Source organism: Xiphophorus couchianus, chromosome 21, assembly GCF_001444195.1.
Source record: "Xiphophorus couchianus chromosome 21, X_couchianus-1.0, whole genome shotgun sequence".
In the NCBI taxonomy this organism is placed as follows: domain Eukaryota; kingdom Metazoa; phylum Chordata; class Actinopteri; order Cyprinodontiformes; family Poeciliidae; genus Xiphophorus; species Xiphophorus couchianus.
The window spans coordinates 16,109,713-16,136,109 of record NC_040248.1 but is presented as its reverse complement, the minus strand read 5'-3'; the positions used below and the strand labels follow the sequence as shown (position 1 = coordinate 16,136,109).

General features: G+C 39.3%; 1 protein-coding gene across 1 annotated transcript in view; it reads right to left on the bottom strand.

Annotated features, from left to right (window-relative positions):
• ofcc1 (orofacial cleft 1 candidate 1) overlaps window positions 1-26,397 on the bottom strand; it is a 166,822-nt gene that overhangs the window by 39,253 nt on the left and 101,172 nt on the right. Inside the window, exons 15-20 of the mRNA XM_028005695.1 lie at window positions 25,084-25,326; window positions 21,802-21,950; window positions 21,469-21,583; window positions 20,462-20,756; window positions 13,743-13,834; window positions 11,716-11,861 (exon numbers count right to left, since the gene is read on the bottom strand). Coding sequence (XP_027861496.1) covers window positions 11,716-11,861; window positions 13,743-13,834; window positions 20,462-20,756; window positions 21,469-21,583; window positions 21,802-21,950; window positions 25,084-25,326 — 1,040 coding nt within the window. The remainder of the gene's footprint in view (window positions 1-11,715; window positions 11,862-13,742; window positions 13,835-20,461; window positions 20,757-21,468; window positions 21,584-21,801; window positions 21,951-25,083; window positions 25,327-26,397) is intronic.

Genomic DNA, 26,397 nt, shown 5'->3' with positions numbered 1-26,397 from the left:
AAGTGTGTTTTCATACAAGTTGGCAATGAATAATACCACCGCAAAAAGAGGACACAGGCAGTTTAAATGTGTGGCCCCTGGGTGTGCTGTGGTGGCGTAGTGGTTAGCACAACCCATATTTGGAGGCCTTGAGTCCTCGACGCGGCCGTCGCGGGTTCGACTCCCGGACCCGACGACATTTGCCGCATGTCTTCCCCCCTCTCCTTCCCTGTTTCCTGTCAGCCTACTATCATATAAGGGACACTAGAGCCCACAAAAAGACCCCCTGAAGGGCTAAAAAAAAAAAAAAAGTGTGGCCCCTGCTGCTCTGTAATGGCTTCGGCAGTGCAGTTGTAAGTGCGTGGCTTACAACTACTTGCCCCATGTCGGTAAAAGTGGAATTACAATGTGGGCAAAAAAGAAAAAGCAGTGTTTGCCTCAGACACAGGCAAGATGCTACCCTGTCAACTGTCATTAAATACAGACACCAAACGCAACCTGACGTCCATGGTTCACATAATGAAGACATTGGTGGCGAGTGATAGCGTAATATTTTTAGACACGTTTGTGCTGTGGCATCCTCTAAAGGAAGCTGGTGGGATGATGGAAATCTGTTAGCTCCTCTAAATTTTGTTCACAATTGTAGCTTCAGTTACAAAACACTATACAGAAAAAGAAACAGGAATGGATGGCGGATGTGTAGGAATTTTATCTTGCGGGAATAAAGGACGTTTCACTGAAACATAACAGCCTGTCCTCTGCATGACATACAGACCCACTGATGAAACAAAACGCATAAATTGGCATTGACTGGTGTATAATGCAGCATTTTTTTTCTTTTTTAACTCTAGGTGCTTCTGTGAAATTGAAGCTAAAAGCTGTTTCCTTATTCTCTTATCAATGTTGTTTCTTCCCATGTCGTTTCAAAAAGGAGTCATTCTCTCCTGAATGTGTCAAGGCATGTAAATTAGATTTATTTTGTGGGAATCTGTAAGCTTCCAAAGAAGCAGAGCGTCCCTTGAACTGGTTCTCTCAGGTTCCACCCCTAATGGTTGAATGGCAAGACAACAAACTGGAGCACCACCTTTAAAAATAGCACTAAGTGAATTGCAAGTATGGACAAGTCTTAAATGGCCTGGGTAATAATAGAAGGAAGGGTGGGGAACTGGAAGAATACAGTAGAGTTACTTTTTAAATTGCATAGTTAAGCCTGAGGGTAAGTGAAGGTAACCTGCAGATCTCTTCTGAGCTAAACCTTTCAGTGAAGGACCACTTAAAGTATTAAACTCATCCCTTTATTTTGAGGTCCGGGATTGTTCCGGCACTTTCCTGTTTTAGCCAGTGACGGTAATAAATGTATCCAAAGCAATACGACCTTTCGCACACAACTGAATATTGTCTAGATGTTGGGGAAACTGAGAAATATAATGATTTAAAAAAAATATCTAAAGTGATTAAAAAGACTTAAAAAATTAATAGATAACTGAATTGTTTTCAAAGTAGCCCAGATGCATAAGCGTTGTGGTGATTAATACAAGTGTGATTATATTAGTCATCATATTAGTAGATGGGACTGAAGATACCAGGGCATATTTTAAAATTTCATTTAACAAAAATACTGATAAAGTGTTTATTTCATCTGTCCTCTGGTGGTTACACAATCTGGTTCTTTCTGAATTATGTGTGAACATGTGAACATTCACAGTGAGTTTTTGCTTTCCATGAGCCGCAATACAGGTTTTTCTTTTGTGGATTTCAGTGGAGACAAAACTATTGTTTTTTTTTCTTTTTTTTTTTTTTTATTTAGGCATAGGATAATTTTAATCCATCTGACTGGAAGTAACACTGATGCTATGGTTTGGTTCAGCCAGAGTTGCTTAAAATGTCTTAGCTTTTATTTTGCTTTAAGATTTGACACACAGCATGACTGACAAGTAGGTCAGGCGTTAAAGGTTTAAAACTGCTGATGAATGACTTAGTTCACTAGGTACTTTAAATAGGCAGTATTATGTATTTGCCAGGCACATAGTGCCATGTTATAGCAAAATCAACCAACTATGTTTCCTTCATTTGCTATAAAAATTCAGTATATTTCAAACGTAACTTAAAAGAAATTGGACTTTGCAGTTTGATTGCAACTTGAATTTGGGTTCGCTGTCTCTTCAAGAAGATTCAACTCTTTCCAACACTCGGCATTCAGCACGTCATCACAGCGGCGTTCCTCCATTATACTTTTGACAACAGTTCTTGGGAGAATTGGACTGAAAAGGTCCAGTTCAGGACCCAGACTTGCAGTCCCACCAGGTGCTTGCTAATTGGTGCTGCCACTAGTCTGATGGGGCTTAGCGGTGAAGGCACAAGGAGAGTTGCCCTGTGAGGTGGAAGCTCGGCTTGGAGACTGTAGTTTCGGCCGAGTTTGTGGAAATAGACGACATGTTGTGAGAGCAAGCATTTAGGTGGCCTGAATGGCTGAAATGGGATATTCACAGATTCCTGAAGCATCCATTTATGCAATCATCGTATGTTTTTTCATGAGGGCATAACATTTTAATGTGTTATACAGATCAAAAATGTCATATTTCACACAGTTTCACACTGATTGTCAAGCTTATTACAGGTACTTTTTAAGAGAGAAAATTTGAGAAGCCATTTTAACGTATATGGTTGCATATATCTTTCAACTCTGGTATTGGAATATTTAGTATTTTTATAAGTTTAACTTTTCAGCATGCAGGTCAGAAAGCAAGAAGTGAATTGACACAAGTAACCAGTGACACATAGAGCTTGTATTTACTCTATACATGCATGATAGATGGCATAGTCACAGTGGAGCAATATAATGCAGAAAGCAATAAAATGAAGTAAAAGAGCTGAAGAAGAAACATAACATGTTTCTTCTTAACTTCTTAAGAAGTTAAGAAGAAGATGTTAAGAAGATGTTTCTTCTTAACATAACTAAGAAACATAACAATGAAACTAAATTAGTTATTTTCTACTTTCCAAACTTTTTTGCTGGCAATATGCATTATATCCACTTAACTGTTAACCTACTCAGTAATGAGGCTGCCATTTTTACAATCATGTTTCCACAGTGTTGTTTTTCTACACCACTGGCAGTGAAAAAGTTGATTTCATATCCGAACAAACTTGTAAGGGGAAGTTGAGTCAAGTCACGAGGTCAGCTTTAGCTCAGTCCTACGTCGTTCCTCTGATATAGCTTCATATAAAATAGTCTTCATCATGATTAAATGTTTAAAAGTTGTGACTGGTTTGCAATAAATTTCCTTGAAAACATGTTTTGGCCCTCCTCAGACACCTTGGAACCGCTCATGAAGTAGCTGTTTCATTGCCGAGCAACATGTGGTGTTTTTATTGAGCCCCCGACCTAGCATGAGAGGGAATTAAACCGTGGAAATGCCAGGTCCCTTAGCGTGCTATAAATGAGGGAGGAAACATTTCTGGAGCAGATGCACCTGGGATCAACAAACACGCTCGAACATCCGAAGCAGTCCTCATGTGATCGGCTACTAGAGCTAACAGTAAAATCCTCTACATAAGCCTTTTAAAGAAAATGCACAAGTAATGATGTCAGTCGATGGATATAACGTTAAATATAACGTTTGTAAATGGCAAAGAAAAAACAAATATATATTTTTTTTTACAGAAATCTATTCATTTATCGAATTGGGTGAGGTGCTCAGGGAGGGATGCTGCAGAGGCTGAGTATTGGCCACCTGAGAGTTGCATCAGTATTTAAATGGATTTCACTCCTCTGACCTTGCCTCATAACTGCAGGACTTTGTCACCAGAGAAATAGAGGAACGACAGAGAGAGAAAATTTGAGAAAATGAGAGGCAGAGACAGCGAGATAAAGTTGGGATTAACAGGGGGCGCTGAGATGGGAAAAGAAAAAATAATTAGTATGTTCAGTCATTTTCAAAAAAAAATATCCTTAAGATTGTGTGGAAATAGATGAATGGTTGCTGAGTGATGTGTGAAGATTTTTACCACGTAACAGCATCCAGCTTAAACTTGCGAGACAGGTCAGATTATTAGTCCATCACAGGAGACACACAGGACAAGTAACCACACACACTCAAAATTCCTTCAGAACTAAATGCATTTAAGCTATAATGCATGTAGTTAGGATGTCTATGAAAGTCAAAAAACCTGAAGAAACCAGAACCTTCTTACAGATGGGAACGGTGTTTGAGTTGCCCTAGTTTTCTGCCACACAGGACAAAAACTTTTCTTTTTGGCTTCATTTGGACACAGCACCTCCTTCCAGGGGCCTTTAAAATTGAAACTGGTCTTATGAAAATTTTATTACAGTAATGGATGTCTTTTTGCCACTCTTACTTAGACCAGACTTTTGGAGCATGTGGCCAACAGTCCCACTGTCAACAGATTATCATCCACACTGTGGATCTCTACTGCGCTGTCAGCATAACCATGGGATCAATACTGTCATTCCCTGGCACTCAGTTTATGTGGCAATCAGTTTTTGTTTTATTTGCAGCGGTGTTAATCTCTGTCCGTTGTTAGATGATGAACTCCTCTCTAAGAAATGTTCAGAGCTTCAGATGCTTTGAACACCTTGATGTCATCCCTACTAAAGAAACTTGTCCTCCCATAAGAAATGCTTTGTAAGAACTCAAACCTTAAAGTGGGGGCTCGTCCAATTTGTAGGTTGGACCATAACATAACATAACCCTGCCTCTCCATAGCTTTATCTTTCATGGTTGTTTCTTCAGCATATAGGGAGCTAAAATCATATACAAGCCACAGTTTTAAGATTTTTCTTTGAACACTTCAACATGATCTTCCATTTTTTTATGTTTGTTTTGTGGAAAAATATTAAATATTCATTACTGTTGGAGTAAGTTGCACTCAATCGTATTTCTGCTTTGAATCTATAAGCTGAAATTGATTTGTTACATTTTGATTACACATGATTCCATAATTTGTTAGTTATGTCATGAAAGCCACCCATCAGATAATATCACCACATTTTCCAGAAGGTTCACACTTTTTTGCAGAAGACAGAATGCGTTTGCATTTATTTATTTATTTTTTTTTGGATTCTTTGGAAGCGAGTTATTGTTAACCAAGCATTCCTACAAATAGTTTCTGTCATCTTTCGCCATCCGATGTCTTTCACTCATTCTTGCATGTCAGTGGGAAACACACTTATTTGACCCAGACCACCAATGGGACCGGAGCCAGCTCTCAACCAACACCCACCTCGCAGCAGATTAACCAGTCATTTGGCGTTGGCTTGTCAGGGAGCTGACAGTCTTACTTTCCATAAAGGAAACAGCATGTAGACTTTGTATGTGTGTGTATGTCTGAGAGACCTGAGTTGACCCAGGGCAAGTCTGGCCACGAAAAAAAAAAAAAAACCCTGACATGTGCACCCAGGCCGAGGTAGCCAGCGGCCACGGTGTCACACATATGCACACGTAGCTGGGCGTGCAGACAAGCGCACGAGTTTCTGCCCCCTCAGCAAAGGAAAGAGCACCGGGAAGCAGTGGAGCCTTAGAGGTGACCAAGATTGTCTTTATATTGTCTTTATCCACCTCTCCTACCAGCATTACAGTGGAAATACTTGACCCTTACCTCTGAGCTGTGAACCAGAGCAGATTGACAGCATGGATTTGGTGATTCCTTCCTCACTTTCTCTCCAAGTATTTTGGATTTTTCATCAGAAAAAAAAAGAAAAAATGCAGATTCAATACAAGGCACATGATGCAATCCACTAAAAGTACAATGCAAGCACCTCCGAGCACAGTGACTGCTCACTTTATTTCTTATCTTGTATATGTGCATGGATACAGACTTAAACAGATGGAGGGCACAGAGTGACAGAGAGCCAGAGACACAGACTGAGGGGAGCGCTCTGATAGGCTCAGTCGGGGGAAACGGGTGGAGAGGAACGCTGGTCCCCAACGAGGCGAGCTAAGTGGGGGGAAATTAGGTCAGTGTGTTCCTTGTGACTCCACAGCAAGAACACGCATGTATATAATGTGTGTGTTCTCGCTGGTACACCTAAAGAGTCACACCGCACCAGAGCAGACACGCGCTGTGTCGATCTGTCGGACTTTGTGTGTGTACCGGTGCATGCTGCCAGGTACTCTGACGCCACTGAACTTCTGCAGCGTCAGTCAGATTAAATTCCAAAACTTTTCCTAGCGATTCAAAGCCAATCCAACCGAGACAGGAAAACAAGGATGTAACTAATCATAGCTTCACAGTCTGTGACAAAATTGTTCAGAATAGGCAACAGTTGAATAAAGGTTACGTGACTTTTATCCCCATTTGGCCACGTTGTCTTTTAATTCACGCTTTTGGGATTAGTGGAACATGCTGTCGTGTGTCCTCTGGAGGACAAGGATGCTCCTCTTTATGTAGCTTCCGCCGAGCTCTTGTCTCTACTCATTGTCTTTTCCTGTCTCCAGACCAGGACACGTCACACATACTATAATTGATATGAGATTTAGGGGGTATATTTTAATGTAATTAGAATCTTGGTAATTGGACTAATTAGATCTAATTGCTATGTGAGAATGACTTTGATTAAAACAGGTTTCTCTCCTCAAACCAGAGGAGGAAAAAAATAGTTGGGTGACATTGGTGGGATACAATGCAAAGCTAATTGACTGTTAGCTCTGATGGATGAACTATAGTGATGGACAGTGGACCAAAAGGGGGGGGGGAAAGTCAATATCTCAGAATATCTTCAGGTAATTACTTTTAAAAGATTTTAGTCAAACTCAGAATGCCAAAAAAATCCTGATAAACTGGCAAACTATCTGAGTCTGAGTATGTTTAGATTCTTGCAAAAGTACTAAAACGCTGAAATCAATAACAGCAACTGTATTGAGCTAAGTGCTTTGATTATTCTGGGCAACATTCAGGAAAAAAAATAGAAGACAGTTATGTTACATATGAAAACATCAGATAGGCTGGAAGGTCTGCAGAAATCTCCTGTGCATGTTCAATTGGGATGGTATTTTTAACCAATAAGAATGGATCATTCTTATTTTTATATTTTTCCCCTTTTCATCTGACCAGAATTGACTTTGTGTGTGTCAATACTTGCAGTAAAAGGTGGTGTATGTTTTTCCTTGAAGTTGGACTTAATGGATTAGATGTGTTATCTAGGCTTTCAACATAACAAGCCTTTTTTTTAAACGCTAATTGTTGTGCCTCGTGGATAAGAAACCTAGACCTTGAAATATGAAAAGCATTCAAAAGTTAACATAAGCTGATCTTGAACAACATTGTTTAGTGACACAAATAGACCCCTTAAACATTTTTGTGTATTGACACAAACCGACTGTGACAATACAAGTCGGTCTGTGACAACTAAAATGTCACAGACCAACTAAAATATTCAGTAAATAAACTTGGAATCTTATATGTCTGACCATCACAAAGAAGTGCATAATTAGGAAATGTGTGGAAAAAATTGATAGATGGTATTTACGTTTTTTTTTTTTTTTTTACAAATACAGATCCAAAATGTATGGCTTGTATTCAGGCCCATTTGTTCTATTTTGTAGAACCATTTCTTTCTGCAGCTAGCTCTGATCATTTTGGGGTTTGGCTCTACCAGATTTGTACGTCTAGGAACTTCTGAGTTAATTTGGGCTTCCAAGTCTTGCCAAAAAAATTTCCATTAGATTTAGACCTAGGCCTTTCCAAAACATGAAGTCGGTTTGATATAAACCTGCCTCTACACTGTCCTGCTTGTACTTAGCTCCATCCATGTCTACAGCAACTTTTTCACTTTGGCCATGGTGGGTTTAGGGTATTCGTTTTGACCACACATAACAGTTTGCATGTAGGCCAAGAAGTTAAACGTTAGCTTCCTCTGACCAGAGCAATTTCAACTATAAACATAACCTGAATTCAAATTGACTTGAATTGAACACCTTCTTTCATGTATTTGTTTTGTTCTCTTGCGACTTTTTTTGATACTAAATTTGCGTAGAGCAACAATTCCTCCCACCTAAACTCTGATTGTCTGCAACTTCCCCAGAATTACCATGGACCTCTCTTTGTAGTGATCTAGTTTCTTTAATAAGGCAGTTGGTTTCACAGAACAGTATTTGGGGGGGAAAAAATCATTAAGGGGAGTTGAAATCTTTACTTGCAAAAAGTGTTGAAAACCACATGTAATTTTCCTTCCTCTTCACAATTACACATTATGATACTTTATGTTGGTTGCTCTGATAAAATATGTTGAAGATTCTTACATAATAAAATTTTGAAAAAGGAAAAAGACTACTCAGAGATAGTCACTTTTATCAGTTTTGTGTCATATGTCTTTATTTTCATAAAGTATTTGTCTCCTTATTTAAACTAGAACTATTGTTTGGCCAGTTTCAATAAAATTATTCCCTTACATAAATATTTCATGGGGTTCTACAGTGCATATTGAGCTCAATACATCCCTGCACATTTATTTTACAAGCAGAATGAAGTCCCCACTCTGACTTTTATAGAAATGCATTATCTTACCGCATTTCTGTCATCTGTGCGCTATCTGATCTGAATCTCCGTGTTTCCATGTGTTTGCTTAATTATGCATTAGCCCCTGATTTGCACATTTGTGTCAGGACGCCCCATAAAAATCTCGATGAGCTAAGCCTCGTGCGGCTCAATAGATGGCAGTAAGATCCCTCAATCACTGCTGTATGAATCCGCTTTGCACTTACAGCCCATGAATATGCAGACGTGTATGTGCGCATCCTGTGCACTCATGTAGACAATATATACGGAGCGCATAAACACAAGCAAACACTCTCATGTGCACGCTCAAAAGCATAGACACATGGACAAAGCCAAAACAAACGGTGATAAAATGACAGCAAATAAAGACATAAAATGAATCCATTAAAAAAAAAATAAATAAATAAAATCTTTTGTCCAGATATCTTTGAGCCCTACAGTCACAGAGAAGCCCACAGCAATTAAAGCAACACAGGGAATTATGGTTAGGTGGTTTGAGTTTCATACTGCAGTGTCTCTGCCTTGGTTGTAAAAATTTAACACTTGCACTGTACCTTTCTAATAGTCTGATTAGGTGAGGGCAAGGAGGAGCCTTTAGCTCAGAGTTACTGTAAAGTGAGAGCTCGCAAAGATGAAATCAATAGCTGCAGCACCTTCACAGGGCGTCAGGGGAAAAGCTGAAGTTCTTACTCAATACAACTCGTGTGTATAACTGACAGCAACGTCTCATCTCACCCAGCCGACGACTGCTCAGAGGTAAAAAGCAGCACTATGAATAATTGTGAAAACCATTTAATTGTGTCCCTTTGTGTGCAGTCTGCTCGGCTTCTGTGCTCGTTTTGTATTCGCTCTTGCCCCCCCCATCACCCGACACAACACCCCCGCGAGACAGTCCCTGTGTCGTCATTTGTTGGCAGGATACGCTGGTAATCATTCGAATTCCCTGAGTATGTTCAGAAGATGTCAGGGAGTAGTCTCTGATCTTGTTTAATATGTGACCAGCAGCTATAAATTACAAACTCTCAGAAATGCAGAAACAAGGGTACTCTGAAATCTCCTGGGAGAATTTGCTTTACGTTCCTCTTGCACATACAGAGTCTCCCTCTCCTCCCCTTAATTTAGTTGGAGTTCAAATGAAAAACAAATACCTGTGACTTTCTAGTTGAAATAGACTATTTCACTTTTGGGCTGTTTTGATGCCCTTGCCTTGTTGCTTCAGATGAACATGACCAAAGTTGTTTGAAATTCTCTGGTTTATTTGTTTTTCATTTTTTAAATTAAAATTAAAATGCTCAAAGCCACACTGAGGACAAAAAAAAAAAAACACTTGGAAGTTTCAAAACTACTTTGTTGTACTTTGGGAGCAGGGAAATAGTATACATGCGAAGACAGAAGAGAGAGCTTCATGTTCAAAATAAATACAACATAAAGATTATGTTCACTTTGTCTTAAAATAAGTTTGAATCTTTGTGAAAAATATTGAAATTGCAATGATTTGCAGTGAGTGTTTTGGATATTTTCACTCAACAAGATTATTTTTAATTTCTGATGAAGATCCAGCAAGGTTGCCAGGGTCTTTGAAACAAAATGTGGCCCACAAAATCTCAGATCATCCTCTGTACCTAGCAGTGGGGTACTTCTCTACATCATGATGATACAGGTCAGATTCAAACCCATCTGTAATATTTGTTATTTGTAGCAGAAAAGCTCATTCTTTCTGTCTGACCAATATGCAATTCCAATTAAAGTCATAGAAGTATTTAACAAATGACTCGAAGTTAAATTGTCCTTTTTTACCCCATTTTATCAACACCATTCTGTACCTTCCTACTTCCATTTTGTAAGTAACATAAATAAACTACTTTATACCAATTAAACTAATTCCATTAATTAATTAAATGCAGGAACAAACGGTCATAAAAATACTCAAATTTCATGTATTCCTAATTGTTTTGTATATTGTTTTTGGATGTTTATAATGCTTGAACAAAACATCTTGTCAGCAAGAGCATGGGTTTTTGTCAATTGTATATATTTAAGCTGTTTTTCTGGTAGCGTTTTTCTGGGACAAATTTCCGAGACCGCAGACGATAAAGAAGGATAAAACAGAAGAAAACGAAATGGCAATATGACCAAGAATCCTGTAACATCTCTGATTGCTGGACAATTAAAGATTTTCCTCACTTCCAAACTACCTGTTGGAATAGTATTATTATTAGTATTATTATTATTGTCTCCTGGAAATCTGAAACACTCAAGATGACACTCTTTTCAGCAGATCCCGAATGGTGAGCACAGATCTCTTTTAACTCCTTTGTCATCCTGCTCACTGTTCTTGATATCAAAGTAAACTTGAGGTCTCAACTTGTTTGTAGGTTTTTCACTAACTGTGGATATTCACAGGTACCTGGGTTACTTGTTGAGTAATTTCTAGACTTATAACAACAACTCTCTCTGTTTTTCTGACATTTCATGTTCTCTTGTCTTTCCTATTATGAAGCGTCGCTAAGGTAACTAGGCCTCACACGCCACAGATACAGGAAATTACTAGTAAGTATAATGTATCTGGAAGTTTCTTTACACTCTGATGTCTTAGTTACATTAGTCTTGAACAACTTATAGTCGGGTTTAAAATGATTCCTTCACTGCTGATTAAAAAGAAAAAAAGTATTTTACTGTAAAATCTAACCACGTATTACTCTTCTAGTTTCTAGTGCAAATATCTTAGTACACTTTAAATACTACAAAAACAATTAAGTAATTTGCAAGTTGAACAAGACATTTTCACTTATATCATGGGGAAAAAAATGTCTTGTTCCATTGGCAGATTATTGGAACAAGAATCTTATAGCTTGTTTTAAGCTTAAAAAATTGTAGCTTGCTGAAAAGTTACTTGAAAGTTAGTTTGGTCTTATTTCATTATAAGAAATTGTCACTAGAAACTCGACTAAAATATCTTGGTAAGATTTTGTGTTTTTGCAGTTTTCTTACCAGACATTCCTTGGAGTAAATGTACTTTAATCAGTGATAAGAGTTTCCTTAGTTTTTAATTTTAAGACGTTTCAACCATTTGTTTTTATCAACAGTGGCAATAGATGTGGTCTCTCTCTCTGTTTCTCTCTTTCTCTCTTCCAGTCACAGTGCATTTTCTCATCATCTTGGTTGGTTGATGTGATCTTGATTTTCCAAGCATGAGGATGGATACCTATGGAGACTTACTGTAAAAAGAAAGTATATCCTTCCATCTCCTCCATGGAGAGGTTCTCCTCTGTTGGTTGCATCTTCTGTTTGTCTGCCTGGAGAGGCGGCGCGCTTCTGCCGCTCATGCTGGGGCCGCAGCTATTTGTCTTCTTGATTGGCTTCTTCTGTGAGGAGCAGGAATCGGGGAGAACACATACGGATGTCATTTGTAATCAAAGCAGGAAACAGGCCTTTGAATTTATCTTGGAGGATGCACACGGTGACTGTGACAATGTCTGTGTGTGTGTGTGGCATTTTGGGGGGGCTTCTCCTAAATCTCAACCCGCGCCTCTACTGACGCGAGACAAGAGTGACGGCGAAATGGCATACGGCACACCATCCTTCAAGTCGGGTTCGTTCGGAAAGTGTGTGCACAGTGACGCCGGCGTTAAATACGTGATGTTAGAGCAGCTGGCACAGTTTTTTTTTTGTTTTGTTTTGTTTTTGCCCCCCTCCCCCCCCTTCTCTCCCCTGCACACAAGCCGTTTACTGTCATCATCATAAACACAGTCAGGAAGTGGGATTTAAAATTTTTCACCAAGGTACTTGGGAGCAGATATTATTTTTTTTTTAAGCCGCCAACATGTTAACGGCTTGCTTTCCCTGGCCCTGTCAAGCCTGTCTGTGTTGCCCTTGGGTGGGCTTAGTGCCTTTCTGCTTGAAGTTGTGACATACACACTGATGTATGTTAATGAGATCCACAGTTGGAATAAGAAATCTCTCTCTCTCTCTCTTTCTCTAACACCCCTCCCTCATTCTACCTTTCCCTATTTCATCTTTTTTTTCTGTCCTCTGTCTCTGTATACTAGGCCCAGGAAGTAGTAAATGGGCAGAGTCCCATAAAAGCTCCATTCGTTTTCATAGGGCAATCTTTGCCAAAGCAAGCTTGGATTCCAGAGTGATGATCACAATAAAAAGGTAGAAAGGAGCGAGACGAGAAGAAAAGAAAAATACAGGAGATATATAAACCACAATGTTCTCCAGTGTCTCCCCACAATAAATTTAATGCAATACCTTAAGAGTGGATTCAGTGTATAGTTGGATTCCTGCCCCGTGGGCAAAAGGGTTGCCTGGAGAAAATTCATTTTAATTAGGCCTGCACTGCAGGTTGAAGGGCTGAAATCTGATCCCTAGTGCTCCCAGGCTGGGGCAGGTTGGAGATCATTCCACTTAATCATTAGACAACTGGGTTCCACACCGCGACGTTTGACAGAGTTAGCCAGGTTTTTAAAGATGGGGGGCAGAGTGGTGGGGAAAAGAGAGACAAGAGGAAAAAAAAATGGTCGCGGGGAAATAAAAACCTCATATAAACAAACTCGTTTATTTATCGGGACATTGCTGATTAATGGTCTTCTGAGGAGCCTCTGGTAGATCGGCTAAAAGAGGTTAGAAACAATAAAGACTTGTAAGGCATGGAAGAGGGAGCCGGGAGAGGTAAAAATGCGAATGCAAAAGAGAGGGAGAGAGAGAGAAAGGCAAGCTTGATGTCTTTCACAGACTTCTAACTGCCCCAACAATAACACGGCAACAAACAAAAGGCCGCCGCAAGAGGCACAATGGCAGGGGCGGACAGAGAGCCTGCGACGCCGGATCAGCACACACGGTAATTTTGCAATTACCACTTCAAAGTTTTAGCAGGTAATATGCAGGCTTTGATTAATTTAGCTTAAGTCTTCTGCTGAACAGGAAGAAGCGGGTTAAGAAAGGTTTTGGAGAAGAAGAAGAAGAAGAAAAAAAAGGAAGGAAGGAGGCCTGGCTGGCATTGCTGATTTCACAGAATTTGAGCTGCTCTGGCTTGTCAAGCAGATCAAAACTGGCTTTGAAGGCTGAAAAATACCTGTTAGTGTGAAATGTATTTTGACAAATCTCAGATAATAAGCTGGGGAGGTGCAAGTAAAGGTGGAGAGAGGGGACAAGGAGAGGGAGGAAAGTGGTAGAGGAAGGAAAAAGGGGAAAAGCAGCTCATTTTAAAGGGTCAAACACATCCCCTTAAATCACAGCGGTACCTTGTACTGGAAGCCAACTTCTGCTTTCTCCCGGCACGGATTGGTCTTCTCTACTGCACTTCCCGAAAAGACTTCTGGGGAGTCGTTCTTCCCTGCATCCCAAAACGGAAAGGAATGTATACTGAATCTGAAAAGTGGATGCTAAGATGAACAAACTTTGTTTAATATTACTTAATACAAGTTTATACTGCAAAGTCTGTAGATTACCTACCAACAGTTGCCAGAAATGTTACAAATATAAAAACCTATACCTTAAAGATATTTTTGTTTAAATCATCTTTGATTGTGCAACCTTTGCATTATTGCTTTGGATGTTCCATCAAGTGGAAATAATTTTAATTAAAAAAAAAAGTTTTGAAGACTTAAAATTACAATCAACCTATTGTTTCTTTTGAATTTTATCATAGTTTAATATTGCGGAGACTAGCTCTTCAAGTAATTTAATGCTTAAAATATGCAATTAGAAATGATGAAAAATCCCACAAAAAAGAAATTAACAATGTTTCTGAACCTATATCCTTTCTCATTTTCTCAGCAAAACCACATTTGCAGTGTTTTTCATTCTTTAATTCTTTCGCCTTTTTTTTCTATTTCTGTCTCACTTTTTCTCGCTGTAATTTAAACGGTAAGCCACCAGATGTGTGTCTCATGCTTGAAGAGTCGAGGATCTGCATTATTTAGCATATTAACATTCACAGAATTTCAAAAAGGGGTTCCTGCTTTGCCTGGAGGTTGTAATTAAGTAAACCTTAGCTTGATACGTGTAAAAATCTCACTCTGTGAAACTTTTGCCCCCCTCATGAAACCAGTCACATCTATATAATACATATGGAAAACTCGGGAAGATATCATTTCTTCTCTTGCCACAGGATTAAATATATCAGTAATAACGACTTCAACATAAAATATCTTTTTGACAGCTAAAATGTAGTACATGTGGATAGTAAAAAATTTTTTTTTTTGTTTGAAGGCACTGTAAAGTCACATATTACAGAATAAAATAGAAAAAAATATATATATATATATTTTTAGGGTTATGTTTTTATGCCTTGCTTATGTTATAATATTCAATTTTAACATCTCCTGTAGTACATCATAGTTATGTGTTGGCATAAAAATACCTTAATGTTGTCAAGGAATTTTGAAACCTTTTAAGGAGCCATAAAACAGGTTAAGGAAACTATAAAAGGACAACACATTGAGAAAATAATGGAATTAAATTAGACACATGGTGTCATTAATCCTTAATATGGAACATGCAAAACGTGATCCTCTGTTTCATAATGCTCGGCGAGCTTTGTTGGGTTAAACTATACTTCATTACAGTCAGCAAAGTCTCCGTGCGTGTGCAGACAACCTGAGACAGAGTGACGCAACCCGCCGCCACCTCCCATCTGCATGGGCGCACACAAAACAAGCACAGGAACCACGGCCACCATTAGCAGCATCAACAACCATGCACGTACTCCGCAGACTGAGACCCCCACGGATTCGAACGCCGTCTAAAGTCATGCAGCCGAACGCACACACTCATTACACCGTGGCCCCGCTTGCTAATGGTCAGATGCTGTGGAACCGAAACCAGTGCGGAGGCAGCATCGACTGCCTTGACAGCTAAGGGCTACGTCCGTGAACTCGGAGCACGGAAGCTGCCACAACTCCAGCCTCTCTGGGCACCCAAGGCCAACAACAAACTCCTTGTTCTTTCCCCAGTGCCCTGAGCTATGTTAAGACTGGTACACATGCTCGTCCATTACACACACACATTGCGTCGATGCACCCACACACCAAAAAGGCAAAGACATCAATGTCGACACTTGCATATATGCACAAGCATTTTCGAGGGTAGAAATATACGAGTGTACAGCTTACAAACAGAGACAGGTTGAGGGAAGGGAAAGCCTGAAGGCTGCACCACTGTGGAGACCCCATTACTGTGTTAACAGTGAGATGGAACCAGAGTGAGGTACCAGTCATTGCTCAGCCAGGTCCATAATTTTATATCTCGACTGGCTAAGATTTGCTGGAAAAACAAAGATGATCAACTCGCAGATTAACCCCGGGGTCCCTAGCAGGATCTTGTGCTAAAGTTTCCTGTAGCGCTGCGAGGGCTGGGTGTTGCTTTAAGCAAGAATGCGTTTACTTTTAATCTACTGGAATTTAATTACAGTGGCAGACACTAACTGAACACTTGAGTTCGTATTTATCCCCTTCAACGTTTTCATAATCTTGCCACATCGCAACAAAAAAAAACTTCAGAGGACGCACACAAAGCAAAGGCATTATGAAATATGATTTATCACTTGTGTAAACTTTACACATTACACAAAAATGATCTGAAAAGTGTGGTGTTTAAGCACTCTCACTCAGTGTTTTTGCAGAAGTGTATTCTTTTAGGTTATGTTTGTGAGTCAGAAGGATGATACATGGTTTCCAACATTTTTTGCAAATAAAAATCCACAAATAGGCCTGAGCATTTATACTCAGCCTCCTCCAAGTCAATATTTTGAAGCCATTTTGCTGCAGTTTAATTTATATGTATACCTACGGATAGTTAAATCAGCTTTGCAAATCTTAACACTTTTTGTCAAAATCTCTTTGCAAAGTATCTTAGCTACAGTCAGACTGGATTGAGAGTGGCTTTAGAAGAAAAGCGGCACACCTACCATGTAGTATCTCTGTGATGAGGGGCTTGTGGCGATGTGATATGAATATAGCATGTTGCATGGATGCAAAAAAATAAACATTTTACTCATCTGATCAGAGAACCTTTTCCACATGTTTGCCAGGTTCCTGGAGGGCTTTTGGCAAACTTTGAACTGCATTTATTAGGGATTTCTTTCTCTGGTGGCTATCATTTCACCACTTCCCCATTGTTTTATAACCGAAACCCACTTTAAACGTCTCCAGAACTTTATTCCTGACCTGTCTGGAGTGTCTGTGGATTTTGAAGAAGTTCATTGTTCAACAACAGTGCCTAATAAACCCCCACAGAACAGCTGTAGTTGCACTGCATACAGGGGAAGTACCAGCTGGAAGTAGAATGAACAATTTAATTAAAAGTTAGAGAGGACTCCACTAATTTGGTGGCATCAGTCAGTATGGACTGAACTTTATTAGTTGTATCAGAGGAAACGGGGGGTTTGAAATTAAATCCACACCACAATCTGGAGATGTAAAAAAAAAGCTAAAAAAAAACAAGCAAATATCTTTGCTTTTCCTTTAAATTAACAATTGTTCAATTTATTATTAAAGAAAAACTGTTCAGTGTGTGGCTGCAATGAGAAAAACAATTGCAAGAAAAAAGTTTAAGGGGTAGCATTTATCTTGTTTTCCATGACAGGTTTTCCAGCTTTATTAGCATATATCACAAAAAGTTTTGAAATGTGATAATCTTATTAAGGGATTCCAAGAATAGCCTTAAAATTTATTAATTATATTTTTTTCTTTTTTTTTTTTAAACTAAATTTGCCAAGGGCACATAGAGAATAACGGATCGACACGACAATAAGATTTGAAAGTTTGATAACTGGGAGTAAAGGGGAGAGAACCCTGAAATGGGAATGCTCCAAATAAGACTTTAGATGAAGGGAGTCCCTGATATCATCTTGAGTGATGAGGGGCTTGGATGTTAAGATAAATTCATTGAAAAAGCAACAAAGCGTCATCGGCATCCTCATAATGATCCACTACAGGCATCGTGAAATGAGACACTGATCTAATTTGTCACTTGGGCTCAAACAAACCTAGTGTAACTGGATCATTCTGTTAATGTGAAAGGTCACTTAACCCAGTGTGCCTCTAGCGAATCACCAAAATACTAAATACACTTCATTATGCTCTGGCAAGTCATCTGAGGTAAATCAGATTATGATCATGGAACTACAAGTTCTCCTGCAACACGAAATGATGAGTTCACATACAACAGCAGTAATGCTCTGACTCTGATCACAACTTGTCAGCGGTATTATTCTAGATTGGGATGTCAGATTTGGTTCTGTTGATACATGACAAGTGTAGTGATTCTCTTTTCTTTTCTTTTTTTTAATAAAAAGGATTAATTAACTTAAGGCCTCAGGATCGCAAACTTAATGTTTCACTGTCAAGCCTTGTGCGTTATGACGTTATAAATGACAAGAGGTCTCTATGCACTTCTCCCGACTCTGAGACAAATGGGTATTAAGGAAAATTCAGGCATTACATGCACCGAGAAAGTGATCCCACCACAGCACACATCAGCGTCAGAAACAGGGAAGCATGAAATAGAAAGGAAACGTCTGAAAACCCCCCGACTTGACTAAGAACTGGAGAAGCTGGGGATAATTCGTTTTTCTTTTCCCTCACTGAATTGGATTTCCATTTTTGGCTAGGTTAAAGTTGTCCATCCAATCGCCCTGCTGAGCCTTGACATATCGCCCCATCTGAACGCCATAATTCACTCCAGAGGTAATGCAACCTGAACTGATCTGTATGCAAATGAGGCCCAAACGTCAGATTGGCTTAGGGAGCGGCACAGATGAGGTGTTGTGCGGGACACCTTTTGATCCATTATTTCACTCGCCGGATCGGGTTCACTTCTCAAGCAACCTCTTCACCTGACTGCGTGTGTGTATGTGTGTGTTTTCATGCATGCCCGTGCATGCGGGAGCATGCACTCTTTCCTCGGCGAGCAGATCTGCTGAATTTTGCCTTATGTGGCTGAACATAAATCCCCGCATAGTAAGAGCGTTTCTCGCTCTCCTTCTCTCTCTTTGGAAATGCAGTCAGTTCGTTGGGGACACTTCCCTTGTGGGTGTTAGGATCTCTGTGGGGGGTCACAGGTCAGCTAGCGGAGGAAGCGACAAGCTGTGAAATGTAAAAGACCAATTTCTTCCACATGTTTCAGTGCTGGGAGAACACTGCCAAGCTGTCAGCCGGCATCACGTTTAAAATGGGCCAGGGTGCTACCCAGCAGACCTGTCACAACTCATTTGTAATTAAAAAGCCTGTGTGATGTTTAAAGCAGAGCACCCCAGAAACTTTTGAGAACTGTTAAATAAAGATGAGCTGTACATGCACAAAGAAGGAAAGAAAGAAAGAAGAAAAGAAAGAAAGAAAGAAAGAAAGAAAGAAGGAAAGGATGCCTCCACAGACCTGCTCAACAAAGAATTTGATCAACTGTAAGGGTATTTCATATTACCATTACATATTAGCGTTGTTAACAAAATAAAATTTACTTAAACATTTGAATCAGATGTACCTTCAGTAAAGTTGTACTCTCACAATTAGGCTGATATGTCTACCATATGTTTGTTTTATTATGAATTCAAGTATCATCTACAGGTAAGTCAGAAACTTTGTATCATTTTCAGTTGCAATGGTGTTTCTTGTTGTTGGAGCAAGAATTTAAGTTTCAATCCTCAAGTAACTAATTTGGCAACAGTGCTAAAGCTAAAGTCTGACTTGTTATGCCTGAGGGACTTGCTGCTAATGAGCTGCACATCTAAGCTGTGGTTGTTAGGGGTTATTATTTATTATTATTATTATTATTATTATTATTGTCTGAATTAAACCCCAGTTATTCTGTTTCTTTTTAACATGGTAGTTTGGACCATGAAAGTAAAGTGATGTAAAAAAATAAATAAAAAATTGTTAGAATTTAAACTAACTTATTTCTGTTTGGTTTTTTAGCTGCTGAACATAATAAAAGTTAAGAACTTGTCTAAGCTATGTGGTAGAGAAAGCTATTTGCTCTGACGAAGTTTGTATTCAGCTTTAAATAGTTTAGTTACAAAATTAAAACTTGCATTCAACATAAGCTTCCTAACTCAGACAATGCCAATATTCAACACAACTTAAACTGTTAGGATGCCACTTCCTTAAAGTAGATCTAAGAAGGTTGTTTCCAGATTTAACCAGTCTGACAACAATGCTAAAGTCAAATTTGCTTGCAAGCCACAAGCAAGCAAATTTGCCTCTTTGACAATGTACAGCACATCTTAGTTTTGTTCCACCGAGAAAAGCTTTTGAAAATACATTTACAGTGTACATTACTTACTGTCATGCTGTTCCTTTTTCTTACATGAGAGGACCATAATAATTCAAAACGTATTAGAATGGACACTAATCTATTTGTTGTTTAAGTGTCAAAGTTAAACAAACATACATTTGTTATACTCAAACATATTAACTAAGGTCTGATCAAATGAAATCTAAGCAAACTGCTAAACATGTTTCTTGGTTAAATTATGTCTTTAATCTGCGATAAACAGAAATTAATCTATTTGTCTGCTTTTCCATGTTGTCATGTTTAGAGATAAATCCCTTGGCCTCACTGCCGGACTAATTAACATTATTTAGTGCAAGTTTCCAGCAACTACTAATTGGACTTCTTTTCCTGGGCGCTCAATGTCAGTGTGCTAAGGGTTTGCTCACAGGTGAAATCCGCAATGGTATTCATCGGAATGCTATCACTAACAATCGGTACTGAGCATCCAGCCTAAATATGTGCCTAAAAGAAGTGCACATTGTATCTGTTGGGTTTTGTAATCATACAAAGAAAACATCATTTGCTTATGCAAACTCCGCTCCCTTTCTTTAAGGCACGTTCACCCCAGCAGAGAGTCGATGTATGCGAGAACTGATATTCTTCTTTTCCCCCAGCTCAAAATATTAAAGTGACATTTTCTCCCCCACTGTGGCATAGTTTGGGGGCGCGAGGTTTAGCTTTGGACTCCTACCTGGCAGAGATGAAGAAGAGCAAGCGGAATCAGCTGACAGGTGGAGAGGTGAACCGTGTTGAGAGAGCACGACCGCGGACTCTCCCGCTCTGCAGCCGGGGCCGACGTGCAGATGCTGCTGGGACTGGAGAAGAAGGGGATGCGGGCAAATCTGAGACTGGGCTGTGGGTCGCTGCGTAAGGGTCGGGTCATGGTGATCCTCGGGTTTGGATACGATTTTAGGGTTGGAGAGCGATCTCGATGGTGCAACAAAGAGCTCTGTCACTCCGGATGTTCCGAGTGGAATTCTCTTTACCTAATACACACAAGAAAAAATAAAATAAAATAAAAAACCACAGAATGATCAGACTGTCTGTACTCCAAGTATAAATTCAGTAAACATGTCATTGCTCTTCATCCACATTTGTTTTGTCCTTTATAATCAATCAATTTATGTGATATTGCTAATATTTTTGACAGTGGGCCATATGACTACTAAGTTAAGTCTGTAAGCACATTTTTTTTTCTGTATTATGCATTAGCAAAGACAAGCAAACATATTCCCGCAGGAGTCAAAGCAACAGTAGACCACAGTAATGATAGAGTAATACAAACAGCATGTCGAAGTCAAAGGGATAAAGATGCAAACACAGAAGAGGGAGAGCATTGTTCTGGTTTTTTAATTTGATTACAGTGTTTACTAATCTAATCAATGCATCAGCTTAGATGCATCCGGAATTATTGGGTAAAGATGTGGATTTTGTTTTCTGTCTGGGGACAATTTCCAATTTCTCTGTAAATGCTTTTTTCTCATAGGAAACATCTAAACGTCCAACGCCCGCTGGACTTTCCATAACAGCCTAAATAATGAAACAGGGATTGTATTTTTAAACTTCATGCACATGCATTCGACCAGCCCTAAATGTTTAACGTGCAATGGAATAATGAAAAAAATAAATAAATAAACGAAATGAATGAGCACACTGTAGATATTTTAAAGAACAAAACGAGGGGAATAGGTCACTCACCTGAAAATACAGGTTGCACAGCCAGTGGTCTAGATCGGAGGAGATGATAGCTTCAATTTTTTTAAACTGGTCCAGCTGTGGGCTGGGCTCCCCCCTGATCAGTGGAGTTTTGAATCTAAGACGATAGCACATCGTTTTTGGCAACCAAAAACTTTGATGGTTCAACTAGATTGAAGCATTAAATAAATAAAGCTGCAGATGTTTATTTTCTTCTTTTTTTAACAGTTTGGACGTGCTGTTCTCCAGTCTCTTTCTAATTCTAACCGGTCCCATACTAAAAACGTTAGCTTAAAGGTACTTACTGTGGAAACTTCATATTATTTATTGACTTACCTGCCCTGGACCAGACTCAGGCTCATGCTGCATATAGGAAATACTCCCCAGGCCAGTACAGAGCTAAAATGGCTACTGTGTCCAGGTAGGCTGATCAGTTGGAACAGCAAAACCATGGAGGGGTTGATTTCAGAGGTGGCAGGTAAGCTCTGCAGAAACATGAGCAACAGATACACAATTTTACAACCACATGCATCAAAAAGGAAAAAAAAAAAAGTTTTTTAAATAAAAGTTACATACTGTAGCTTTAACACATAATTGTCATGTGAAAATAAAACATGTTTTGTCAAAGTTTTTACAAATGTGGATTCGGCTCTCCCATTTTGCAAATGCCTTAAAATAAAAGCCAGTGCAACCAATAGCCTTCACCTGACTGTTAAATAGGGTCCACCTTTGCATAAGAAACAGATGGGCTTACAGTATTGTGCTAAATGAATAGACTATCTACAGAAAGTAATGGAGGTAAATAGTCACTGAAAGGACGGCAGACATGGATATTAAGAATTTTTTAGCGGCCTCCTTCTAACTGGAATCGTTGGCAAAAACGAATTTGCCAAAAAGCATATGTTTCACAGATACAGGCGGCGTGGAAAGGGTAGCTTCAGATTGCCACTGTAGTATAAACTGACAGCTACTGAATTAGAGATCCAGTAAGGCCACCATAAATCAAATTGATAATATTACGGGTGTCTTGCACAAAGCAAAAAGTGTTGGTGGTTAGCAGTCAACGGCAAGTGCACGCATGCTTATTTACCCGGAGAACGGTAGGGGTTTGCTTAAAAAATGAACTGACAGTGAAGTGTGCGCCACTTCATCCATCACTGAGTAGGAAATATTTTATCCCTTTATTAGTCGTAATGGAAAATGCAGGGGACTTGTTTTAACGCATAAATCATGTGTATCACGCACCGAATCTGGGACACACCGGTGAAACGACGGTTAGTGGCGTGTGACTCGAGACATAAATTTATGGAACAATATCACGGATTACAGATATTGAGAATATTGAGGATATTTATATAATTCATTTACTGTGGGAAATATGACCTCAACTAGAAGTGTTCTGTAGTGTGTGCGTGTGTGTATGTATACATGCGTGGGGGTGTGCGTGCGTGGGCGTGTGTGCTTAAAGTGCTTTAACACAGTTATTTAGGTATGTATGTAGAATAAAGAAGCATTTAAGACGCAAACTTTAAGAAGCTCGTCTGGATTTACTGCATAATTGTGAACTGAAAGGAAAATAGCATGGTTCAGAAGATGACGCTTCTGAACCATGAAGTTCAGAACAGTAATCACAGCTGCAAGTCTTCAGTGTGCCAGCTTCACCTGTTTAGATGCAACAATTTCCCGCTAACTTTCTTTCCAAAACAGCCCCATCTCAGTCAGATGGATCTAAGTCTGTGAATACAGATTAAACATGAACTGCTACAGAAATCTGATCCTGTCTATAGTCTATAATTTTTTCCCCCCATTTTTCAGATGATTGATTAAACAGTGCCCCATGAGATGTTTAAAACTTGAGATATGGTTGCATATTATCATACTACGTTGCACTTCTCTACACCTATAACCCTGACCTCTCTGGTGTGTTCCTTGGTCTTCATGATGCCATTTGTTCACTCATATGGAAACACAGTAATGATGGCAATACATAAAAAAAATTGCCTGAAAGTCCTGCATTCACTGAGTGAAGCACAGAAAACAAGAAAACACCAAATGAATGGATTTCTACAAGATCCTCTTTTTTTATTTGCTTTTTTCTCTGCTTGTTTACTCCAATACTAAAACCGCATCCACGTCATTCTCGCTTTGCCGTAAAATGAAATTCAGACACTCTGTCAATTCCACCCAGGCGTTCCCACTCACCTGCAAAAGCTTGACACTCAACTGTTTCTGCCTTAATCCGGCCCAGGCAGACAAAACAAGTGGTGAATGAAAGAAAAGTGGGGGAGACAGAAAGAAAGATAGAGAGGGAGGAAGGGAAAATAAGCTCCTGGCCTCCCTCTACCATCACTAATTCCTCATTTCCTCTTAGAAGGGACTGCATGTACTTCTGAAATCGCACGCTATAGTGTGGGCAAGTGGAGGGAAGGGAAGAAAAAAAAAAACATTTAAGCTAGTGGTCTCATACAAATCTGATCAGCATTTCCACTGCTGTCAATGTGAATAACAACAGCTGGTTTGCCCATAAAGCACAGCTCACAGTTTAGGGAGTAGAGGAGGGGAAGAAGAGTGACACAAGGCATTTATACTATGCTGTACTTAAGCGTTCTTGTTTTTACAGATCCCAGGTCTGCATTCAGTTCATGCCAGCTTTTACCCCATGCTTTATGTTGGATGGAAGCTGGAGACAATATTATCAGGGAGCTTGGGCTCAGTGAATACGCCCACGAGCACATTGACAGTGTCCACATGTGCTGAATGCTCCACATAGGCCTTCAACAGATGCCATTAGAAAACAGAGCATACATACAAGACTATATAGGATCGGAAGGGACACTGAATTTAAAGGCGTGTATTTTAAGGGGTGGTTTTTTTTTGCATGTGAATCTTTTGTCCCACACACATATGATCAATGAATAAACAGAACCTAATCCACTGGTCAATATCAACCATCCAGAATAAGTCTGTAGATTTTTTTTTTTAAGATTAGAGCAGCTTATGCATATACAGAGGATGGCTTCTTTTCAAGAGGTTTAAGAAAGTGATTGTGAAATGTGCTCAGATTTGATCTAATATAATCTGCTGAGCATCTTCAAAAGGCCCAACGCTGAAAAACACACTGATTCCTCCGCTATAAAAAAGAAAAAGAGGGCTTCATATTTTTAACAAGTTAACATAAACATGCAAAAAGATCGATGTTACTTGAACTTTTTCACCTTTTAATGTCGCAGTCACAGTTTTCTGTGGAATAGACCAACACAAAGTATTGCGGAATACTAGCTTTTGATTATTTTACAATGAAACAGAATCAAAAAGTGAGGAATGCATCTGAATGTAGCCGTCTTTATATTCATAACCTTTAATAATATTTAGTGCCCACAACTGCAGTAAGATATTATCCAATTCGCAAGTGAAATCCACTTTTATCTAAATACTGATCCAGCTGTTCTGTGAAAGCCTCAAAGATTGGAAAGATAACTTTAGTGAACAAAATGCATCATGATGACCAAGGAGCACATCAGATTTAAAGTAAATCTGGATGATAGCCACTTAGATCCATAAATCAAACATTATTGAAAGAACTATCAGGAAGAAAGACAGCTAAGAAGTCGCGCGTACAGTTATGAAGACGCTCTGGTTAATATGCAGGTCATTGTCGTAGAAACGGCCTCGGTGCTCGACTGGCTCAGTAGACGCCGACCAGGTTTGCTCTTTCGAACTGCGCAGGTGAAGAGAAGAACCTCCTAAAGTGCTCTGAAGTGCCACTCTGATAGAGTAGAGACCTCGCGGAAGCTTGTCTCTTGCCGCTCTCAGGCAACATACACACACCTCTATAGACTGAGGAAGGGCTCCCTGGTCCCCCTATGAAGAAGAAATAGTAGAACACAAGGATGAGCAAACATTTCATCTCCAAAATTAGAACACATTAATATCCCACCACCGGATAGAAACCACAGCATTTATTGGCCTACTACAAAATGTTAAGTTACCCATTTGGCATGAACTGCACCAAAAACCGAACAATTTGTTTGTCATTCAAATACAAAAAATTATTTTTGGGATGATCTCGTGTATCAGGCCTTAATGCAGTTGAATATATTTTTAAATGATTGGTTTTAGAATAGTAAAGGAATCTGACTTATTATTCTCTGTTTTGGACCAGAGCAAGTCATGTGGAGATGCTAACCCTCCATGGTGGAGGGTCTGATTGGGATCAGAGATGTGTCAACCCACCCAAACGTAGGGAGTTCTTTCAAAAACAAACAAATACATAAAAATGTGTTCCACAAGTTACACAATTAAAACCCGGCACTATAGTTCACCTAGACCAAGAACAATGATCTTGAGATGTTCAAATAAACAGGGCAACGCTCCCTTTTAGGAAAACATGTGTCATCTGGAAACCTAACCAGGGCTCAGTATTAAACCGCTGAACATCTGTTGAGATACCTGAAATGGCATCCAGCGTATCCAAGCTTGAGAGGATCTGCCAGGAAGACTTGGATAAACGGTCTAAATCCAGGTGTAAAAGGCTTTCAAAGACTTACTCAAGAAGCTGTAATTGCTGCCACAGGGGCTTCTGCAAAGTAATGACTTCATTTTGATCTTTCATTAATTTTTGAAAAATATGTTTTCACTTTGACATTATAATTATAAAGTTTGAACCGGTCAGAAAATGATTGATCAGTCAAAAACTTAAATTTACTCATGGAAAAATGTAACAAGGCGCTCTAATACCGAAAAGTGTATCGATAAAAATCCCACTACACCTAATATTCTGCATTTAATGAGCTTCATTGGGTTATAGCCTTTAAACCTCATTCAAAGCACATCAACATTAACTGCTGTCAAAGTTAGATTGCCCATTCAGGAGAAGATTTCCAACATGCAAGCCCTGCGGTGATAAAATGAATTTTCAAGGACTGGATGGTT